We start from the raw sequence: 20,498 nt of genomic DNA on the forward strand, positions 1-20,498 counted from the left end.
GTTGGTCAGTGAGGAAAAAATGATTTTTGTCCTTGAGCTACTAGGGCCAGACCTTCCAGTTCATTCCCACAGATTCCACAAAAAGAATATCTAAGGAGTTGAGACAGGAGCCATCAGAGAGCCGCCTCTGATCCACTAAGAGCTAGCACTACCAAAGGAAGAAGCCCATTGTACTTCCAATCTGACCAGATCCTGCAATTCTGGATCTGTGTCCTCAAAAACCTCATGGTCACCAGAAATGCTTCTGTCCATGTAGATGGGAGGCAGAGCCATGACAAAGACTCACTTTCAGGCCACTGGCCTCTGAGGCAGGCAGCCAAGAGCGTGACCTCTAGCCTGAGATGTTCCTGGAGTTAGAGCTCCGCCTCGCTCCCAAATGTGCTCCTGTAACTTTCGGCTCCCAGCAAGGCTAGGCGCTTCCATACATGGGGTCTAAGTAAAAGTACATAGTACCAGCTTGGATCACAAGTCCCTTGAAAATCCATGATCTAACAGATTAGGTTAGTATTTCTAATTCCTGGGCAATTACCATATGGTCAAAGAGACCAGGAAAAGCTGACCGAGGAAGGGAAGTTCGGTCCACACACTTCTCCCATTTCGGCTGCTCCCCTTGCAGGGACATAGGGTGTTTCTTGGCGTTGGCAGGTCAGTATAAACCCCTGACAAGGCTCCCTTTTCTGGGACTGCCTTCAGTCATTACGAGGCACCACGAAGCCACAGAGAAGGGCTCATCACTTGCTTTGTGCAGGGAATGTCATTCATTCACACAGGCATACTGAAGAGTTAGTAAAGCAGAAAACGTGCATACTGAGAAAGGAGAGAGGCTAAAGCTCTGAGTCTTCTTACCTTGTCCTGAAGATCCCGGGCGAGCCCCCAAGATAATAGCTTATAGTGAACACTATTGGATTTGTGATCTCCGAAGAAGACGATTTAGCTTCGGGACCAGGCTTGATCACTCAAGAGCTTTTGTGTAGTAGAGCTTTATTAAAGTGAAAAAGGGACAGAGAAAGGTTCTGGCATAGACATCAGAGGGGGCACGGAGAGTGCTACCACATTTAGGTCTTTAATCCATAAAATTGTAATCTTATTTTTATCCTCTCAGGATTAAATTTATGCAAATCTAAGGAGAGAGGTTTTTTGGGTTCTTTTTAATATGTCTCTTCTTGAATCTCATTCTTGGCATGCTTTTATTTTTTCAATGGAAGATTAAGCCTTGTTTGCCATGTTGTCCCTTAATTAATTGTTAAAGTAATGAGGCCTTATTATTCTGGGTAATTTATTGAATACAATGAAGCAGTTAGTCACCCACTGGTAACTTTTCAAAGGAGGTGGGCCAAGATGCCAATCCACTTCTTTCGGTGCTCCAGCCCTTAGAGTTGTGTGTTCCAGGGATTTGCTAATTACTAGCTGGCAACTGATTTACAAGGTGGGAAAGGTTGAGCTCTTGAATGGTGGCCATGGACTCACAGGCAAGGCAGAGCGTGTACTGGCTTCCAGCCTTGACTTTTGGCAGGCAGACCTTGCTGCTTGGGGAAAGAAGACTTGAGGATGACTAGGAGCCTATGTGCTACCTTTGGCATACTTGCCAGATGTTATCAACGTTGTTCTTAACCTTCACTTTAGTTGAGCAGCTGAGAATTGCTGAGTAAAGTGTATTATTCCAGTTGAACATGTCTGTTTTCCTACTTGACTGTTTCTTTGTCCATCCATCCCTCCATATTTCCATTGGTCCATCCATTCATCTGATACTGGATTTAAGCCATCAATGAATGGGCTGTAATTGACCTCTGAAAGCACTGTTTGGAATTGAGGCTGGGAAACATTTTCTGCAAAGGGATAGACAATAAGTATTTTAGGTGTATAGGCCATGATGTCTCTTGGAACTAGTCAGCTTTGTTGAGGAAGGGCTAGAACAGCCATAGGTAATACATAAATAAACGGATGAGGTTGTGTGCCAAGAAAACATTGTTTACAAAAGTGGACTTGCCAAGGACACAAACAGATGGAGAAATATATCGTGTTCATGGATTGGAAGAATCAATATTGTCAAAATGGCTATACTACCCAAAGCAATCTATAGATTCAATGCAATCCCTATCAAGCTACCAATGGTATTTTTCACAGAACTAGAACAAATAATTTCACAATTTGTATGGAAATACAAAAAAACCTCGAATAGCCAAAGTAATCTTGAGAAAGAAGAATGGAACTGGAGGAATCAACCTGCCTGACTTCAGACTATACTACAAAGCCACAGTCATCAAGACAGTATGGTACTGGCACAAAGACAGAAATACAGATCAATGGAACAGAATAGAAAGCCCAGAGATAAATCCATGAGCCTATGGTCACCTTATCTTTGACAAAGGAGGCAAGGATATACAATGGAAAAAAGACAACCTCTTTAACAAGTGGTGCTGGGAAAACTGGTCAACCACCTGTAAAAGAATGAAACTAGAACACTTTCTAACATCATACACAAAAATAAACTCAAAATGGATTAAAGATCTAAACTTAAGACCAGAAACTATAGAACTCCTAGAGGAGAACAGAGGCAAAACACTCTCCGACATAAATCACAGCAGGATCCTCTATGACCCACATCCCAGAATTTTAGAAACAAAAGCAAAAATAAACAAATGGGACCTAATGAAACTTAAAGGCTTTTTCACAACAAAGGAAACTATAAGCAAGGTGAAAAGACAGCCCTCAGGTTGGGAGAAAATAATAGCAAACGAAGCAACAGACAAAGGATTAATGTCAAAAATATACAAGCAACTCCTCCAGCTCAACTCCAGAAAAATAAATGACCCAATCAAAAAATGGGCCAAAGAACTCAACAGACATTTCTCCAAAGAAGACATACAGATGGCTAACAAACACATGAAAAGATGCTCAACATCACTCATTATCAGAGAAATGCAAATCAAAACCACGATGAGGTACCATTACACGCCAGTCAGGATGGCTGCTATCCAAAAGTCTACAAGCAATAAATGCTGGAGAGGGTGTGGAGAAAAGGGAACCCTCTTACACTGTTGGTGGGAATGCAAACTAGTACAGCCACTATGCAAAACAGTGTGGAGATTTCTTAAAAAACAGGAAATAAAACTGCCATATGACCCAGCAATCCCACTTCTGGGCATACACACTGAGGAAACCAGATCTGAAAGAGACACGTGCACCCCAGTGTTCATCGCAGCACTGTTTATCATAGCCAGGACATGGAGGCAACCTAGATGCCCATCAGCAGATGAATGGATAAGAGAGCTATGGTACATGTACACAATGGACTATTACTCAGCCATTAAAAATAATTCATTTGAATCAGTTCTAATGAGATGGATGAAACTGGAGCCCATTATTCAGAGTGAAGTAAGCCAGAAAGATAAAGACCATTACAGTATACTAACACATATACATGGAATTTAGAAAGATAGTAACGATAACCCTATATGCAAAACAGAAAAAGAGACACAGATGTACAGAACAGACTTTTGGACTCAGTGGGAGAAGGCGAGGGTGGGATGTTTCGAGAGAACAGCATTGAAACATTTTATTATCTAGGGTGAAACAGATCACCAGCCCAGGTTGGATGCATGAGACAAGTGCTCGGACCTGGTGTACTGGGAAGACCCAGAGGGATCGGGTGGAGAGGGAGGTGGGAGGGCAGATCAGGATGGGGAATACATGTAAATCCATGGCTGATTCATGTCAATGTATGACAAAAACCACTACAATATTGTAAAGTAATTAGCCTCCAACTAATAAAAAAAATGAAAAAACAAACAAACAAACAAAAAAAAACAGAAAAAAAAAAAAAAAGTGGACTTGCCTACTCTTGCTTTAGACAGTTGGAAGTATCTGACTGAATGAACATAGTTTGTGTGCTACACACACACACACACACACACACACACACACACACACACACAAAGAAAAAAGCCTTAAAAAGTGTTTTTGATGCTCTTCTAACAGCTATGTGTCAGGTTTCTTGGCTTAATTGTCATCTGTGTTGAGGTTTACCCCCAAAAGTAGTTTTATAAGTTGTACTATTTTATTTGTTCATTTATTTCATTAAACATACTTATGATTTAAAATATTCATTTCTTTCTGGCACTGGTTTAAGACAAGTCATTGGATTGGAAATATAAGAAAATACAAGTAATAAAATTTTCTACCGTATCACTGATAGCAGCACCATTAAATTTTATAATTTTTAACTTAAAAATATGATTTCAAAACTATACTTTCGATGTGAAAATATGACCAAGATATACTGTTGAGTGGGAAAGAAGATTATGGAAGGGTTCTAAATAGCATGTACAGTGTGATTATGTTTGTGGAAAGAAAACAAGATTTACATATGTCTTTAAACTGTGCAGGTACATCTATATGCAAATTTTTTGACTACCCATTACTGTGTTACTACAGGACTAGAGTTGGTTGACTCTGAGGATGTGGAGGATCAACTCTAAGTTGTATGCAGATATTTGACTGCATGGAGCGTCCTTGCCCTTAGCCACCATGTTGTTCAAGGTTAACTGTGTATGCATACTTACATACTGTAAATATCTGAAAAGATAGTGAATCAGCCAGGGTTCTTAATTTTTAAGTGATGAGATCAACTTTGTTCAATATAAGTAGAAAAGATTCATTAAAGGGTAACAAGTAGCTCAGAGATCCCTGGAGTACCTAAAAACCAAGGTTGTGTGTGTCTCTGTGTGTACTCAGTCGTGTCTGACTCTTTGCAACCCCAAGGATTGTAGCCCACCAACTCCTCTGTCCATGAGATTTCCCAGGCAAGAATACTGGTGTATGTAGCCATTTCCTTCTCCAGGGAATTTCCCTACCCAGGGATTGAACCCGTGTCTTTTGCATTGGCAGGATTTTTTACCCATGAGCTACCAGAGAAACCCAGTATATCTATATTTAAATACCCCAAATTTCATTGCATAACTGGTGTTGCAAAGATATTCCAGCAGGTGGCAGTGGACATGGGACTGTATAAATATCTGAATCACTGATACCACTGAGCTTGGATGCTGGATCTGCCTCCACAGTTGCCAGTATTCTGGAATACTTGCTGGTCTCTTGTGTCGTTGGCTTCCAATTCACAGTCTGTCATGGGTGGGTGCATTTGATGGGCAGAGCCCATGTTTTACGCCCTAGCTGTATGGGAAGCTGGGAAAGTGAATATGTAGACCTGACTTATGTAGTGAGCAAGGGGCCCTGCTTCAGAAGGATCATAGGAAGATATTTAAGATCTTGTCTTAAAGATATTTAAGATCTTGTTATCTCGCTGGACAACAGCAAGAGTGAGAGCTGTCCACTGCAGGCACCCAGGAAATTGTTGGCATTGATGACTTCTGGACAGTGGAGTTGGAAGGGCTGACTGGAGAGCAGAGGGAACCTTTTATTTTACTCTTCTGTGCTCCTAGAATAAAAAAAAAAATCTCATGTAATTTGTACAGCAGAAATTAACAGAGCATTGTAAATCAACTAGAATAAATTTAAAACAGAACAAAATAATGCAAATTCACATAACACTGATAATAAAAGGACTCGGGGAAAATGAAGAAAAGGGAGTGACTTTTTTCTCCTTATCTCTTCCATTGTTATCCTGCTTCATGTGGTAATTCAAGAAGACTTCCCATCATCATGGGGGCAATTTCGTTTACTCAGTTTCACCTAAAAATTCATCATGCCATTTCCTCTTGAGTTTGATCAACTCTCGGTTACTTGCACTTTGTTGGGCAGAGATATCATGAAATGGTTTTCTCTGGGATACCAGTGATGTATTCTTCCTTTGGCTTGGTGGAGCTGATTCATTTTGCCTCTTTGAGGTCTACAGAATTCAGATTTGAAAACTGAGGTGTTGTCATCTGCCATGGTTGGTGAAAGTGTCCATAGTTGCAAGATGCAAAAATGAAATATACTTAGAAAGTAGACCATATTATGTGTTTTTTTTCTGTTTTTCAAGCACTCATAAATTTCTTTACTCTTTGATAGAAAAGTTATCTGAGAACTTAATTCTGTCCAATAAAGTTTTAGCAGGCATATTAAAATCTTTTTAAACTTTATTTTTGTATTGTTTTATGTTTACAGAAAAAGTATGAAGATACTACAGAGTTTCCATATACCCCTTTATTTACGTCTTATGTATGATACACTTGGTATAATTAATGAACCAATATTGATGAAACATTATTATTGATTAAATAACAGATTTTATTCAAATTTTTTTAGTTTTTCCCTATAGCTGATTTGATTGTACATTTTCATCTGTGTAGTGCTGTCATATAGTAATTCTATTTCAGTTATAAATAACTTCTGGAATTTGGAGGAAGAATAAATAAAATAAAGCTTTGCCACAATGAAGTTCTTATATTCTTTTTGCACAAAGTCGCGTAAGAATAACTAACCTTACATTTTTTTCCCCCTCGTTTTATATTCAGTGGAGCAGGTTCCTGTAGAGCCATACAACATCCCCCTTTCCCAAGCTGAAGTCATCCAAGAAGGGAGTGATGTTACTCTAGTTGCCTGGGGTACTCAGGTCAGTAACCATTACAGCAGCTGGTAATGCCATCTTGTGTGTGGAAGCTCTCATTAAAAAAAAATTTTTTTTATTTTTAATCAAAGGATAATTGCTTTACAGTGTTGTGTTGGTTTTTACCAAACATTAACATGAATCAGTCGTAGGTTTACCCAAGTCCATTCTGACTTGAACATCCTTACACCTCCCTCCCATCCCACCCCTCTAGGTTGTTACCAAGCCCTGGTTCCAAGTTCCCTGACTAATACAGCAAATTCCCATTGGCTATCTATTTTATATATGGTAATGTATGTTTCCATGTTACTCTTTCCATACATCTCACCCTCTCCTTCCTCCCCCCCGCACCCCCATCCCCAGCTGTGTCCATAAGCCTGTTCTCAATATCTGTGTCACCATTGCTGCTCTGCAAATTGGAAGCTCTCATTTTTAATGCTGATTCTCTGAAGCATTAAAAATGTCTCCCTTATTTCTCAAATTTAAATCTTGTTTGATGCTATGTCTGTATCTGGTACTGATTTCTGGTTGAAGTTAAGATGCCTTTCCATTCATATGCATATGGTGAAGCCTTTAAAAATATGTTGATAGTTTACAAAGATGTATTCAGTAGACACTCTCTTTTGAAGCACACATTAGGTATCCTCACTACTTTTTGCTGCTTTTGACATACCATCTTCTTTTTTTGGCCATTATTCTTATTATGTTATTGAATTAAAGATTTAAAAATTCTGTAGTACTTTAGAATTTTCAAAAGTTTCACGCACAGGACTTCATATAATCCCATAATACCCCCCTCCTTTTTTTTTATCCCCCATCCCTACAGTTCCCCTCCTTGCTTCTCTCTCCCCACAGGTAACCATTAGTTTGTTCTCTGTATCTGTGAGTCTGCTTCTTATTTTTTTTTTTTTTTCATATCAGACAAAATAGACTTTATTTTTTTATTTATTTATTTTTTGAAGTTCCTAACCTACTGATTTCTTTTTTATTTATTTATTTTTTTTATTAGTTGGAGGCTAATTACTTTACATCATTACAGTAGTTTTTGTTATACATTGAAATGAATTAGCCATGGATTTACATGTATTCCCCATCCCAGTCCCCCCTCCCACCTCCCTCTCCACCTGATCCCTCTGGGTCTTCCCAGTGCACCAGGCCCTAGCACTTGTCTCATGTACCCAACCTGGGCTGGTTATCTGTTTCACCCTAGATAATATAGATGTTTCAATGCTGTTCTCTTGAAACATCCCACCCTCGCCTTCTCCCAGAGTCCACAAGTCTGTTCTATACATCTGAGTCTCTTTTTCTGTTTTGCATATAGGGTTATCATTACCATCTTTCTAAAGTCCATATATATGTGTTAGTATACTGTAATGGTCTTTATCTTTCTGGCTTACTTCGCTCTGTATAATGGGCTCCAGTTTCATCCATCTCATTAGAACTGCTTCTTATTTTTTATTTACTAGTTTGTTGTATTTTTCAGATTCCACATGTAAGTGATATCCTGCAGTATTTGTCTTTCTCTGTCTGATCTTTTTCACTTAGCATAATACCCTCCAAGTCCATCCATGTTGCTGCAAATGGCAAAATTTCATTCATTTTTTTTTTATGGCTAAGTAGTGTGTGTGTGTGTCTGTCTATCTATCTATGTATATATATGTATATCTATGTATATCTCACAACTTCTTTATCCATCCTATTGATAGATACTTAGGTTGCTTTCATACCTTGGCAATTGTAGATAATGTTGCTATGACCAGTGGGGTGCATGTATCTTTAAAATTAATGTTTTTCTTTTTCTTTTTTGTATGTATACCCAAGAGTGGAATTGTCAGGTCATATGGTGGTTCTAGTTTTAGTCTTTTGAGAAACCTCTGTACTATTCCAGAGCGGGTGCACCAGTTTACATTCCAATAGTGTACAAGGGTTCCCTTTTCTCCTTTTCCTTGCCAACATTTGTTATTTATGTTCTTTTCGATGATAGCTATGCAGACTTCCCTGGTGGTGGCTCAGACGGTAAAGCGTCTATCTACAATGTGGGAGACCAGGGTTCGATCCCTGGGTTGGGAAGATCCCCTGGAGAAGGAAATGGCAATCCACTCCAGTACTATTGCCTGGAGAATCCCATGGACAGGGGAGCCTGGTAGTTTACAGTCCTTGGGGCCGCAAAGAGTTGGACATGACTGAGCGACTTCACTTTCTTTCATTTTCACTAGGCTGACAAGTGAGAGGTGATATCACGTGGCTATGATTTGCATTTCCCTGATGGTTAGTGATGTTTTCATCCCATCTGTTTTCATCTCTCGTGATTACTTTGCTGGCTATCTGGACCCATCCACTGGTTCAGCCTCATTATTTCATACCTTCCCCTAGTGAGCTGATCTGTCTTAGTTTTCCTCAGAGCTTATTATCATATTGCTCTATTTCCAAACTTTTAAGCTCAGGACTCATTCTCTGGCCATAGCCTTCTATCTCTCTTTGGGACTGAGAAGTATACACTACTATATGTAAAATAGATAATCAACAAGGACCTACTGTTATAGCACAGGGAACTGTACTCTTTACTCTGTAATGGGCTACATGAGAAAGAATCTAAAAAAGGGGATCTGTGTTTGTGTATAACTGATTCACTTTGCTGTATACCTGGAATTACACAACATTGTAAATCAACTATTCTCCAATAAAAATTAAAAAAAAAGAAATGATCAGGGTTTTTTTTTTTTCTGTGAAAAGGAGGTACCTCTTATTTAAGAAAATTTAATACTGTAAAATACAAAGAAGCTTATGAAAATCATTTGCAATCCCACAGCTTCCCTCTCTCTTCTGCCCTTGACGCTTGGCTTGGAGAGCTGTAGCCCTCATGGTTTCTCACCTCCTGAGGCATAACCAGGCTGCTTGATGTGTCACATCTGATGATGGTGCCCATCGTGGGCTTTGTAAACCTCTTCTGCTCTCCTTGAGTCCCCCTTTAAAAAACTCACCCTCAGCGTGTGTCCTTGCCTCTCCTTTTAATAGATCAGTTAGAGTGTGTTGGGTTGTAACTGCAGCTGGCCTTTCCTTCACACCATCACCTGTGCTGCCAGTTTTTACCTCTTTTCCTTTTGTTTACCAACAAGTGTATGGTTTTCACAGCTACCTTTCCAAATCTGTTTCAGAATATATTCTGTTTCTCCTTCTCCAGGACTGCTTGTTATTCATCAGCTGGTCCCTCTCTCCTGCATCATCAGTTTCTCCTTTCCATGTCCTTCTTATTAAAAACAAAATGTATCTCTCTTTTCTATTTAAAAAAATACTTTTCTCTATGCCACCTTTCCTTTAAATATCAGTGTATCTTCCTCTTTTATCATTAAAGTTGAGCAGCTACTTTCTATTCCCTATATTTAATTCCTTCATTATTTTTTTTAACTCATTTACCTATGAGTTTGTTTCCACTAGTTAAAACTATTTCTGCTAATATTGCTAATCTTTCTAATTTCTAAATCCAGCCCTTATCTCATATTACTATAGTATGGGACACCAAATGGCTACTGTCTTTATGAAACCTTTCTTCAGTTTCTGGGATATATTGTCTTCTGGTTTTCTTTCTGTTTAACTTTTTTTTTTGCTTGTTTTTGTTTTTCTCCTCCTTCCTCCTTTTCCTCCTCCTCTTCCTAGTCTTCAGCTCCTACTCCTCTACTTTGCTCTTTAGTGTGGGTCACCTACAGGGTCCTATGATTTTTACCCTTTACTTTTCCTACATGCCTTTTCTAGAAACTCAACGTACTCCTATGACTTTATTAACCTTCTCTGTGTTGGTATCTTTGGAATCAGTATCTTTGGCACTGACTGCTTTCCTTTTCTCAAAGAATCACTTTCCAGCTGTTTTCTGGACGTCTGTATCTGATTATTTTGTTGGAGTACTGGGCTTCTACATCTAAAAGAAATTCTCCTTGCAAATCAAGTCCTCTGACCTTAAACACTGCCTCTATTAAGAATGTCAGAATTCACCTAGCTTTTCTCTGTAGTCATCCTCTGCCTGTTTTCCTCTTTTTTTCAGGTTCATGTGATCCGAGAGGTGGCTGCCATGGCTCAAGAGAAGCTTGGCGTGTCTTGTGAGGTCATTGATCTGAGGACTATACTACCTTGGGATGTGGATACAGTTTGCAAGGTATGAATATGGTGTTGATAGTGTCCTTACCTCAAAATCTGTTTACCAAAAACCCTTTCCCAAATTTGTTGGGTCCCTGTAAATAATTATTTTAAAATTGTGAGCTTCCTGAGCCTTTTAAACCAATTTTAAAACTTCAAAATTTACACCCTGAATGAAATGTATGAGCCTGCTGCTCAAGGAAACAAATCGCTTCAGGAATTTTCCCTCCCACGGTTCTGTGTTTAAAATATTACAACTCCTGTTCTGCATGCAGCTAGCTCGGATTGACTTGTGTGAGTAACGGACCAGTGCAAATGAGAGCATGTCAGGGCTGCTGGAGTCACCTGGGTGTTTAAACTTCTTATTGGTTATGGTTCAGTAAGCCAGGTTTAATATAGCCAGCTAAACGGTTTAGCTGAATTCTCATTTTGTTACTTCTCCAAAAGAGAAGTGAGGTGGATTTTTTTTTTTAAAGCAACTTCTTTATATAACTTTAATAATGTGAATCACAGTTTCATATTATGTAGTGGGATTCTGGCTGCTCTGATTTACAGTTTTCTGTCTAAGTAGTCTCAAGAACTTTGGCTTGTTGAGATTGATGTTCTTCCTGTTAATAGGATTCATGCAGTCCCCTCTCAAGAATATAGTTTAGTTCTCATTTATTGGCTGTAACTGATATCTTTCATATTAATGTCTAGATAAGTTGAAGTGCATCTGTTACCAAATTGGTATATAAGGAAGGTTAAGTTTTTTTTTGTGTATGTGATGGTCTTATCTACTAAAGTTTAGGTCACATTGCGTGTAATTTTTCTTGATCTACTTTTATAGCAAATAAGTCATAAGATTGAGAGTATTCTACGTTTATTACATTCAAGAGTTTTGGCATTCTTGTAGCTTTTATAGGCTGTTTCTTAGGTTATTACATAAAAATAATCTGCAGTTACTGCTGCTATAAAAGTATAGCATAGGGTGTTTGTTCATGCTTAGTCACTAAGTCACGTCCAACCCTTTGCAACTTCATAGACTGTAGCCTGCCAGGCTCCTCTGTCCATGGGATTTTCCAGGCGAGAATACTGGAGTGGGTTGCCTTTTCCTTCTCTAATAGCATAAGGTGTTTTTATGTTTAATAGTATAAGGTGTAGTGATTGTCTCATAATTTAGAGGAAGATTTAAGGTTTGTTCCAGTAAATGTTCCGTAGACTCACTGGACACTATGGAGACACTTGAGATGGTTACAAATGGCTTCAATAACATTCTAAGTCCTTATATTTATAGTTTTCATAATAAAGCTCAGTGTTTTAGGTTGAGCTACTTGTAACTACATGGAAATAGTGCTTTTTGCAAGCATTTTCAAGACATGTCAGACATTGTTTCCTTTCAAATAGCCAGTGTTCCAAACTGTGGTTAAACAGGGGCAGATAGCATTTGCCCCAGAGTGCACTTCTTGTTTGCAGGGTGTCTCCCTCACTTGCAGGTTTATATTTATAATGTGAATGGTGCTTTTGCATGAGCACATAATGCTATGTCATGGTGCAGTGGAGAGAACTGATGTATGGTTGGAACATATATTTACATGTGTAAACCTTATTTAAATATTTATATACATTATATATTCAAAAAATTTGAAGCAGCTTATGGTAAACACAAATGAACTAACACTCTAGTTGGTAACCATGAAAGTAAAGTGAGAAGTGGGAAACTCAAAAAAGAAGTGGGAAACTATATCAGTTTGTGTCTGTGAGCACTAACCCCATCCCCATCCCTCAGTTCAGTTCACTTCAGTCACTTGGTCATGTCCGACTCTTTGCGACCCCATGAACCGCAGCACGTCAGGCCTCCCTGTCCATCACCAACTCCTGGAGTTTACTCAAACTCATGTCCATCGAGTCGGTGATGCCATCACCAACTCCTGGGGCTTGCTCAAATTCATGAACAAAGTCAGCGATGCCATCCAACCATCTCATCCTCTGTCGTTCCCTTCTCCTCCTGCCCCCAATCCCTCCCAGCATCAAGGTCTTTCCCAATGAGTCAGGTCTTCGCATGAGGTGGTATTGTCGCCACCCCTACCCTTTATTAAATCTAGCGGTCTCATCTTTGTATGATCCTGGAATGTAGACCCTGTTCCTTAGGACTCTGTCTGATTGGAGATGATGAAAGAGGAGACTAAAAGCCTCTACTGAACAAGGAAGAGATGCAGCAAACCTCTGACTGATGCTTTCATCATGTTATTTTTCTAGCTGATGACCCTCCAGTTATAGTTGTGAAAGCCAGCTTATCATTTCTTGATGACTTTGAGTGTATTTGTGCCTCTCTTCATTGTTGATCATGGTATATCTTCAGTTTTCTTTTCATGCACAAAAGAGAAAATTTTTGATACTTGACATCTTCCTGGAAGCAAAGATGATTTTAAGGAAGAGGGCCCTATAACTAAACTGATTTTAAAAATGAGATTTTTTTTTTTTGTTTAATAATAATTCAGCTTTTCTTTATCTTTAGGAATTGTCTAGTAATTAAGATTTATGTTTTTCTCTTTCAGTTAGTGCTGTGTTTTATTGGTTGTTTTTGTCTTATGACAATATTAAATCTCTCAGCTTTATTCATTACATGTTAAACTCAACACCAAAATACATCGCTTGGAATACCTAGTCAAGAAAAGCCTATTAAAGGTAAACATAATTTATTGAACATAAGCATTACCATACTGTGCATAGTAAAAGTGCTCTGGAACATTGGTTATTGTGATCTGAATTTGACTATGTTTTTAAAATGTAGTCATACTTTCTACTTAAGCTTTAAAGCATTGTTTGAAAGTTATAAACTGGAATAGTTGCTTGGCGACAGAACAACAGAGGTTTTTTAAATGAATTTTTTATTGAAGTATAGTTGATTTACAATATTAGCTTCAGGTGTACAACACAGTGATTCAGAATTTTTATAGATTATATGCCATTTGAAATTATAAAATATTGGCTATATTCCCTGTGCTGTACAATATAACCTTGTAGCTTATTTATTTTATACATAGTAGTTTGTACCTCTTTACTCCTCTCTTACCCTTCTCCTGTTCCCTCTCCTCTCTGGTAACCACTAGTTCATTCTCTGTATCTATGAGTCTGTTCCTTTTTTGCTGTATTCACTAGTTTGTTGTATTTTTTAGATTCCATGTGTAAGTATTTATCTTTCTCTGTCTGAATTATTTCACTGAGCATGATGTGCTCCAGGTCCATCCGAACAGCAGGGTTTCTGATTGTTGCTCAGAGAAGCCAGGAAGTTAGAGACTGTAGTGGGGCTAAGAACCATAGTCAGTTTATCTGCTCAATTCTGAACCTGATATTAAACAGTTAAGCTGGAAGCCACTGGAAAGCAGAATAGAAAGCCTTGAGTTTTGAAGTACTTAGGAGACAGAGACCCACCCTGAGGCCTGGGGGTTTCAGTAGGGGTAGAGTGGTCTAGGAACAATGATGAGAGTGGCAAGAGCTGAAATGAGTGGTAAAAGGACACTGACCTGCAGCTGCTCTTTACCTGGGGACACCAATTTGTCTCAATCAGAAGCTGAGAATCCAGGTGTGTAGAAACTTTGTTTCATGGGGTTGTAAATAGCTCAGTTGGTAAAGAACCTGCCTGCAATGCTGCTGCTGCAGCTGCTAAGTCGCTTCAGTTGTGTCTGACTCTGTGCGACACCAGAGACTGCAGCCCACCAGGATCCCCCATCCCTGGGATTCTCCAGGCAAGAACACTGGAGTGGGTTGCCATTTCCTTCTCCAATGCAATGCAGGAGACACCAGTTCGATTCCTGGATCGGGAAGATCCGCTGGAGAGGGGATAGGCTACCCACTCCAGTATTCTTGGGCTTCCCTTGTGGCTCAACTGGTAAGGAATCTGCCTGCAATGCAGGAGGCCTGGGTTCAATCCCTGGTTTGGGAAGATCCCCTGGAGAAGGGAAAGGCTACCCACTCCAGTATTCTGGCCTGGAGAATTCCATGGACTGTATAGTCCATGGGGTTGCAAAGAGTTGGACGTGACTGAGCGACTTTCACTCATTCACTTAAGGACAGAATTGGAAACTTGAAGGGTCTTAAACACATAGTCTCTGTCTCGATACTTGCCAAATTCCAAGGCTCTGTATGATAGCAGCTAAGCAGAATGATCTGAAATGCCAAGCTGTCACTTGAGGTTGAAGTGACAAAGGCCCATCATACTTTCCATTGAAAGCTCTGGAGTCAGGTCTTTGTTTAGAGGCAGTTAGAAATAGATCATACCTTCCCAAACCTTCATGCACCTCTGCCCCTCTCAGTTCCTTATTGACTTAATGTACTTTACCTCTATCTGCCTAGAGCAGGGAGGCATCTTCTCATCACTTGGAACATCTTGTTGCTGCTGTTCAGCTGCTCACCCCTGTCTGACTCTTTGTGACCCTGTGGACTGCAGCATGCCAGGCTTCCCTGTCCTTCACTGTCTCCCAGATCTTGCTCAAACTCATGTCCATTGAGTCAGTGATGTCATCCAACCAACTCATCCTCTGTCGCCCTCATCTCCTCTTACCTTCAGTCTTTCCCAGCATCAGGGTCTTTTCCAGTGAGTCAGCTCTTCGCATCAGGTGGCCAAAGTATTGGAACTCCAGCTTTAGCATCAGTCCTTCCAATGAATATTGAGGGTAGATTTCCTTTAGGATGGACTGGTTGGATCTCCTTGCAGTCCAAGGGACTTTCAAGAGTCTTCTCCAGCACTACAGTTGGAAAGCATCACTTCTTTGGTGCTCAGCCTTCTTTATGGTCCAACTCTCACTTTCATACTTGACTACTGGAAATACCACAGCTTTGACTGGACAGACCTTTGTTGGCAAAGTAATGTCTCTGCATTTTAATATGCTATCTAGGTTTGTCATAGATTTTCTTTGAAGGAGCAACCATCTTTTAACCTCTTAACAATCAGCATTCAATAAAAAAAATTTTGCAAAGTATATGAAAAGACAGGACCAACTGAACAAAAACCAAGAGAAAAATAAAGCAATAGAAAGCAGAAACACAGGTGATCCAGATATTGGAGTTAGCAGATGAGGACATTATGATTATCATGTTTAGGAACATAGAGAAAAAAGAAACAAAAGAGGCAAGAAGGTATACAGTTATTCTAGAAAATTGGAGTGAGTGTGTATGTGTGTGTGTATGTCTGTATCAAGCATTGTAGAACCAAAAAAGATTTTTTTGACAGAACTCAATGGATGTATTTAAAAGCATATTGAACTTAGCAGATGATACAATTAATGAACTAGAAGGCAAGTTAATAGAAAATGTCTAAACTGAAGGACAGGGAGAAAAAAAATAGACTAAAATAGAAAGGAGCATAAAAGACATTTGCAATGTGGTCAAAAGATCTGTCATAAGATTGGTAAAGAAGAGAGAATGAGTTGCTTAGATACAATATCTAAAAGTATTTCTCATGAAACTTTTGTAACATCAGCGCACAAATTCAAGATGCTTCATGAACCACTAAGAGGGATATATTCAAAGAAAATTACACCCATATACATGATGAATTGACTTCTCAAATTGCTGGAGATGCCAACCTAGAATTCTCTACTTAGTGAAAACATTCCTTTAAAATTAAAGTGAAATAAATAGTTTAAACAAATAGAATTTGAGAGAATTTATCAGCAGTGCATTTTCACTAAAAGATATAATGATACATGTTGTAATCTCTAGAGTAACAACTGAAATAGTAGTGAAAGTATATATCCAGCAAATTAAAAAGGGAAGTGTAGATTAATAAAAATATTGATTAGATCACAAGAAAGAGAGTAAGACATGTACAAAAAACAGTTGTCTCAATAGAAAACAGTAAGATGACAGATAAAAGTCCGGATATTTTTGTAAAGATTAAATGCAGATGAACTAAATAATTCAAGTAAAAGACTGAGATTTTCAAACTTCATTAAAAAATGACAGTGATAAATGTGCAGCTTAAACGAGATATGTTTTAGGGACTTCCCTGGTGGTCCAGTGGCTAGGACTATGTGCTCCTGTTGCAGGGAACCCCGGGTTCAACCCTTGGTCAGGGAACTGGATCCCATATGCTGCAACTAAAATCCTGTATGCCACACACAAGGTCAACAATCTCACGTGACACAGCTAAGACCTGGAGCAAATAAATAGTAAAAAAAAAAAAAGAGTATAACAAATTAAAAAAAGAGAAACGTGTAAGTATGAGGACACAAAAATTAGAAAAGTATGGAAAAAGAAAGCTTCTATAGCTATACTAATTTTGAATAAAATTTTAAGGCAAGAAGTGTTACTAAAAATAAAGAGGAATATTCTTGATGCTAAAGGGATTCATTGACCAGAAGATGTTACCTTCTTAAATCTGTCATGTCCTTAATAGCATAGCTTCAAAATACATAAAGCAAAGGAAACAAAATTCAAGGAAATAGACATATCCACAATCACAGGGGGAGACTTTGGCCCCTCTCTTAAAGGCTGATCAGGCAAGGAGACAATATCAATAGTATGGAAGATCTGAACAGTTAGTAAAATTGTGCTCATTGTGCACCCAACTATGCAAGAAATCATTCTTTTCAACTGAATATAGAACATTTGTCAAAAGTAACCAGATGCTAGGACATAAATATAACCTTAACAAATTTCGGAGTTTGAACTCATTTAGAATGTGTTCTCTGACAATAGTAATATTCAGTTAGAACTTGAGGGGGGAAAAAAAAGACATACAGAAAAGCCCCAACTTCCTGCAAATTAATTTATATTTAAATAGCCATGAGTTGTAAAAGAAAAATTGCAACAAAAATTAGAGAAGACACTGAACTGAATGGTTATGAAGATACTACCTATCAAAAGTTTAACGATTCAGTTAAGCTCATGCTCAGAGGGAACTTTATAGTTGTAGATACGTTTATTTAGGAAACAAAAATAATAACAAAAAAATTAATCTCAGTTTCCATCTCCAGAAAAAAGATCAAACCTAGAGAAAGACAGAAGAAATTAAGTAATAAAGAGTGGAAATCAATGAAACAGAAAATGTACAATAGATGTATTTAATAAACTTCAGATCTTTGAAGAGACTAATATACTTGATAAACTTTTAACAAGACTGCTTGAGTAATTGATAAATTACTTGATAAATCTTTAACAAGACTAATAAAAAAATGGATCAAATAAAGTGACAAATGCTAGGTATAATTAAGAATGATGGCAGAGGCTACAGACATTAGAAAGGCAATGAAAAGATATTATGAATAATTTTACAAATAAATTTTGGGTGAAATGGACAAATACCTGGGAACATACAAATTTTTCAAAATTAATCAAAGAGGAATTAGAAAACCAGAATAGTCAAGTATCAAAGAAATTGAATCCATTTTTATCAAGCAAATACAAGCAAGCGCTCGGCCCATATGGCTTTACTGGGGAATTCATTAAAACACAGCACTTTTTTTTTTTCCTTTAAATTGAAGTATAGTTGATTTACAGTGTTGTAAAACACAATTTAAGCAAAGTTTTGCAGACAGTAGAACAATAGGGAAAACTTACAGATTCTGTTTATATAACCAGCTTGATCTTTGTATCATACCTATTTAGGGCTATATATAAAACAAAAATATAGACACATTTTTCTTGTGAACAAAGATGGGAAAATGACAAACAGAACATTGGGAAATCAAATCCAGCAATTGGAAAGGCCAATGTGAGGGTTTATTTCAAATGAGCAAGGGGTATTTGAGACCACATTCACAGAGGGGTTGATGCAATTCCCCACCTGAACAGAAAATGGCAAAAATAATCTTATTGTCTTGCTAATACAGAAAAATTGATTTATTAAAAGTCAATATTCATTCATGGTTCAAATATCTTAGCAACCTACAAATGTGAAAGGGAATTCTACTATATTAACTTGGTAAAGAGTAACTTTATCTTTGTTTTATGTTTTTTATTTTTAATTTTTTAAAATTTTTAATTTTTTAATTTTATTTTTTTAATTATTATTATTTTTTTATTAGTTGGAGGCTAATTACTTTACAATATTGTAGTGGGTTTTGTCATACATTGACATGAATCAGCCATGTGTTCCCCATCCCGATCCCCCCTCCCACCTCCCTCTCTGCCCGATCCCTCTGGGTCTTCCCAGTGCACCAGGTCCGAGCACTTGTCTCATGCATCCAACCTGGGCTGGTGATCTGTTTCACCCTAGATAATATACATGTTTCAATGCTGTTCTCTTGAAACATCCCACCCTCGCCTTCTCCCACAGAGTCCAAAAGTCTGCTCTATACATCTGTGTCTCTTTTTCTGTTTTGCATATAGGGTTATCGTTACCATCTTTCTAAATTCCATATATATGTGTTAGTATACTGTAATGGTCTTTATCTTTCTGGCTTACTTCGCTCTGAATAATGGGCTCCAGTTTCATCCATCTCATTAGAACTGATTCAAATGAATTCTTTTTGATGGCTGAGTAATATTCCATGGTGTATATGTACCACAGCTTCCTCATCCATTCGTCTGCTGATGGGCATCTAGGTTGCTTCCATGTCCTGGCTATGATAAACAGTGCTGTGATGAACATTGGGGTGCACGTGTTTCTTTCAGATCTGGTTTCCTTGGTGTGTATGCCCAGAAGTGGGATTGCTGGGTCATATGGCAGTTCTATTTCCAGCTTTTTAAGAAATCTCCACACTGTTTTCCATAGTGGCTGTACTAGTTTGCATTCCCACCAACAGTGTAAGAGGGTTCCCTTTTCTCCACACCCTTTCCAGCATTTACTGCTTGTAGACTTTTGGATAGCAGCCATCCTGACTGGCGTGTAATGATACCTCATTGTGGTTTTGATTTGCATTTCTCTGATAATGAGTGATGTTGAGCATCTTTTCATGTGTGTGTTATCCATCTGTATGTCTTCCTTGGAGAAATGTCTGTTTAGTTCTTTGACACATGTTTTGATTGGGTCATTTATTTTTCTGGAGTTGAGCTGGAGGAGTTGCTTGTATATTTTTGAGATTAATCCTTTGTCTGTTGTTTCGTTTGCTATTATTTTCTCCCAATCTGAGGGCTGTCTTTTCACCTTGCTTATAGTTTCCTTTGTTGTGCAAAAGCTTTTAAGTTTCATTAGGTCCCATTTGTTTATTTTTGCTTTTGTTTCTAATATTCTGGGAGGTGGGTCATAGAGGATCCTGCTGTGATTTATGTCGGAGAGTGTTTTTCCTATGTTCTCCTCTAGTTTTATAGTTTCTGGTCTTACATTTAGATCTTTAATCCATTTTGAGTTTATTTTTGTGTATGGTGTTAGAAAGTGTTCTAGTTTCATTCTTTTACAGGTGGTTGACCAGTTTTCCCAGCACCACTTGTTAAAGAGGTTGTCTTTTTTCCATTGTATATCCTTGCCTCCTTTGTCGAAGATAAGGTGACCATAGGTTCGTGGATTTATCTCTGGGCTTTCTATTCTGTTCCATTGATCTATATTTCTGTCTTTTTGCCAGTACCATACTGTCTTGATGACTGTGGCTTTGTAGTATAGTCTGAAGTCAGGCAGGTTGATTCCTCCAGTTCCATTCTTCTTTCTCAAGATTACGTTGGCTATTCGAGGTTTTTTTTGTATTTCCATACAAATTGTGAAATTATTTGTTCTAGTTCTGTGAAAAATACTGTTGATAGCTTGATAGGGATTGCATTGAATCTATAGATTGCTTTGGGTGGTATAGCCATTTTGACAATATTGATTCTTCCAATCCATGAACACGGTATATTTCTCCATCTGTAGAAGTTGGTAATATTTTTAAAAACATCAAAAATCAAACACCTAGGGCGAAATGGA

At 38.2% G+C, this 20,498-nt stretch overlaps 1 protein-coding gene across 3 annotated transcripts in view; it reads left to right on the plus strand.

Moving 5' to 3' along the window:
* BCKDHB (branched chain keto acid dehydrogenase E1 subunit beta) overlaps nucleotides 1–20,498 on the plus strand; it is a 271,343-nt gene that overhangs the window by 86,082 nt on the left and 164,763 nt on the right. For all 3 annotated transcript variants that reach the window (XM_070449827.1, XM_070449828.1, XM_020899358.2), the window contains exons 7-8: nucleotides 6,459–6,556; nucleotides 10,587–10,697. In XM_070449827.1, the coding sequence (XP_070305928.1) occupies nucleotides 6,459–6,556; nucleotides 10,587–10,697 (209 nt within the window). The remainder of the gene's footprint in view (nucleotides 1–6,458; nucleotides 6,557–10,586; nucleotides 10,698–20,498) is intronic.

The sequence above is a fragment of the Odocoileus virginianus genome, chromosome 19 (assembly GCF_023699985.2).
Source record: "Odocoileus virginianus isolate 20LAN1187 ecotype Illinois chromosome 19, Ovbor_1.2, whole genome shotgun sequence".
Lineage (NCBI taxonomy): Eukaryota > Metazoa > Chordata > Mammalia > Artiodactyla > Cervidae > Odocoileus > Odocoileus virginianus.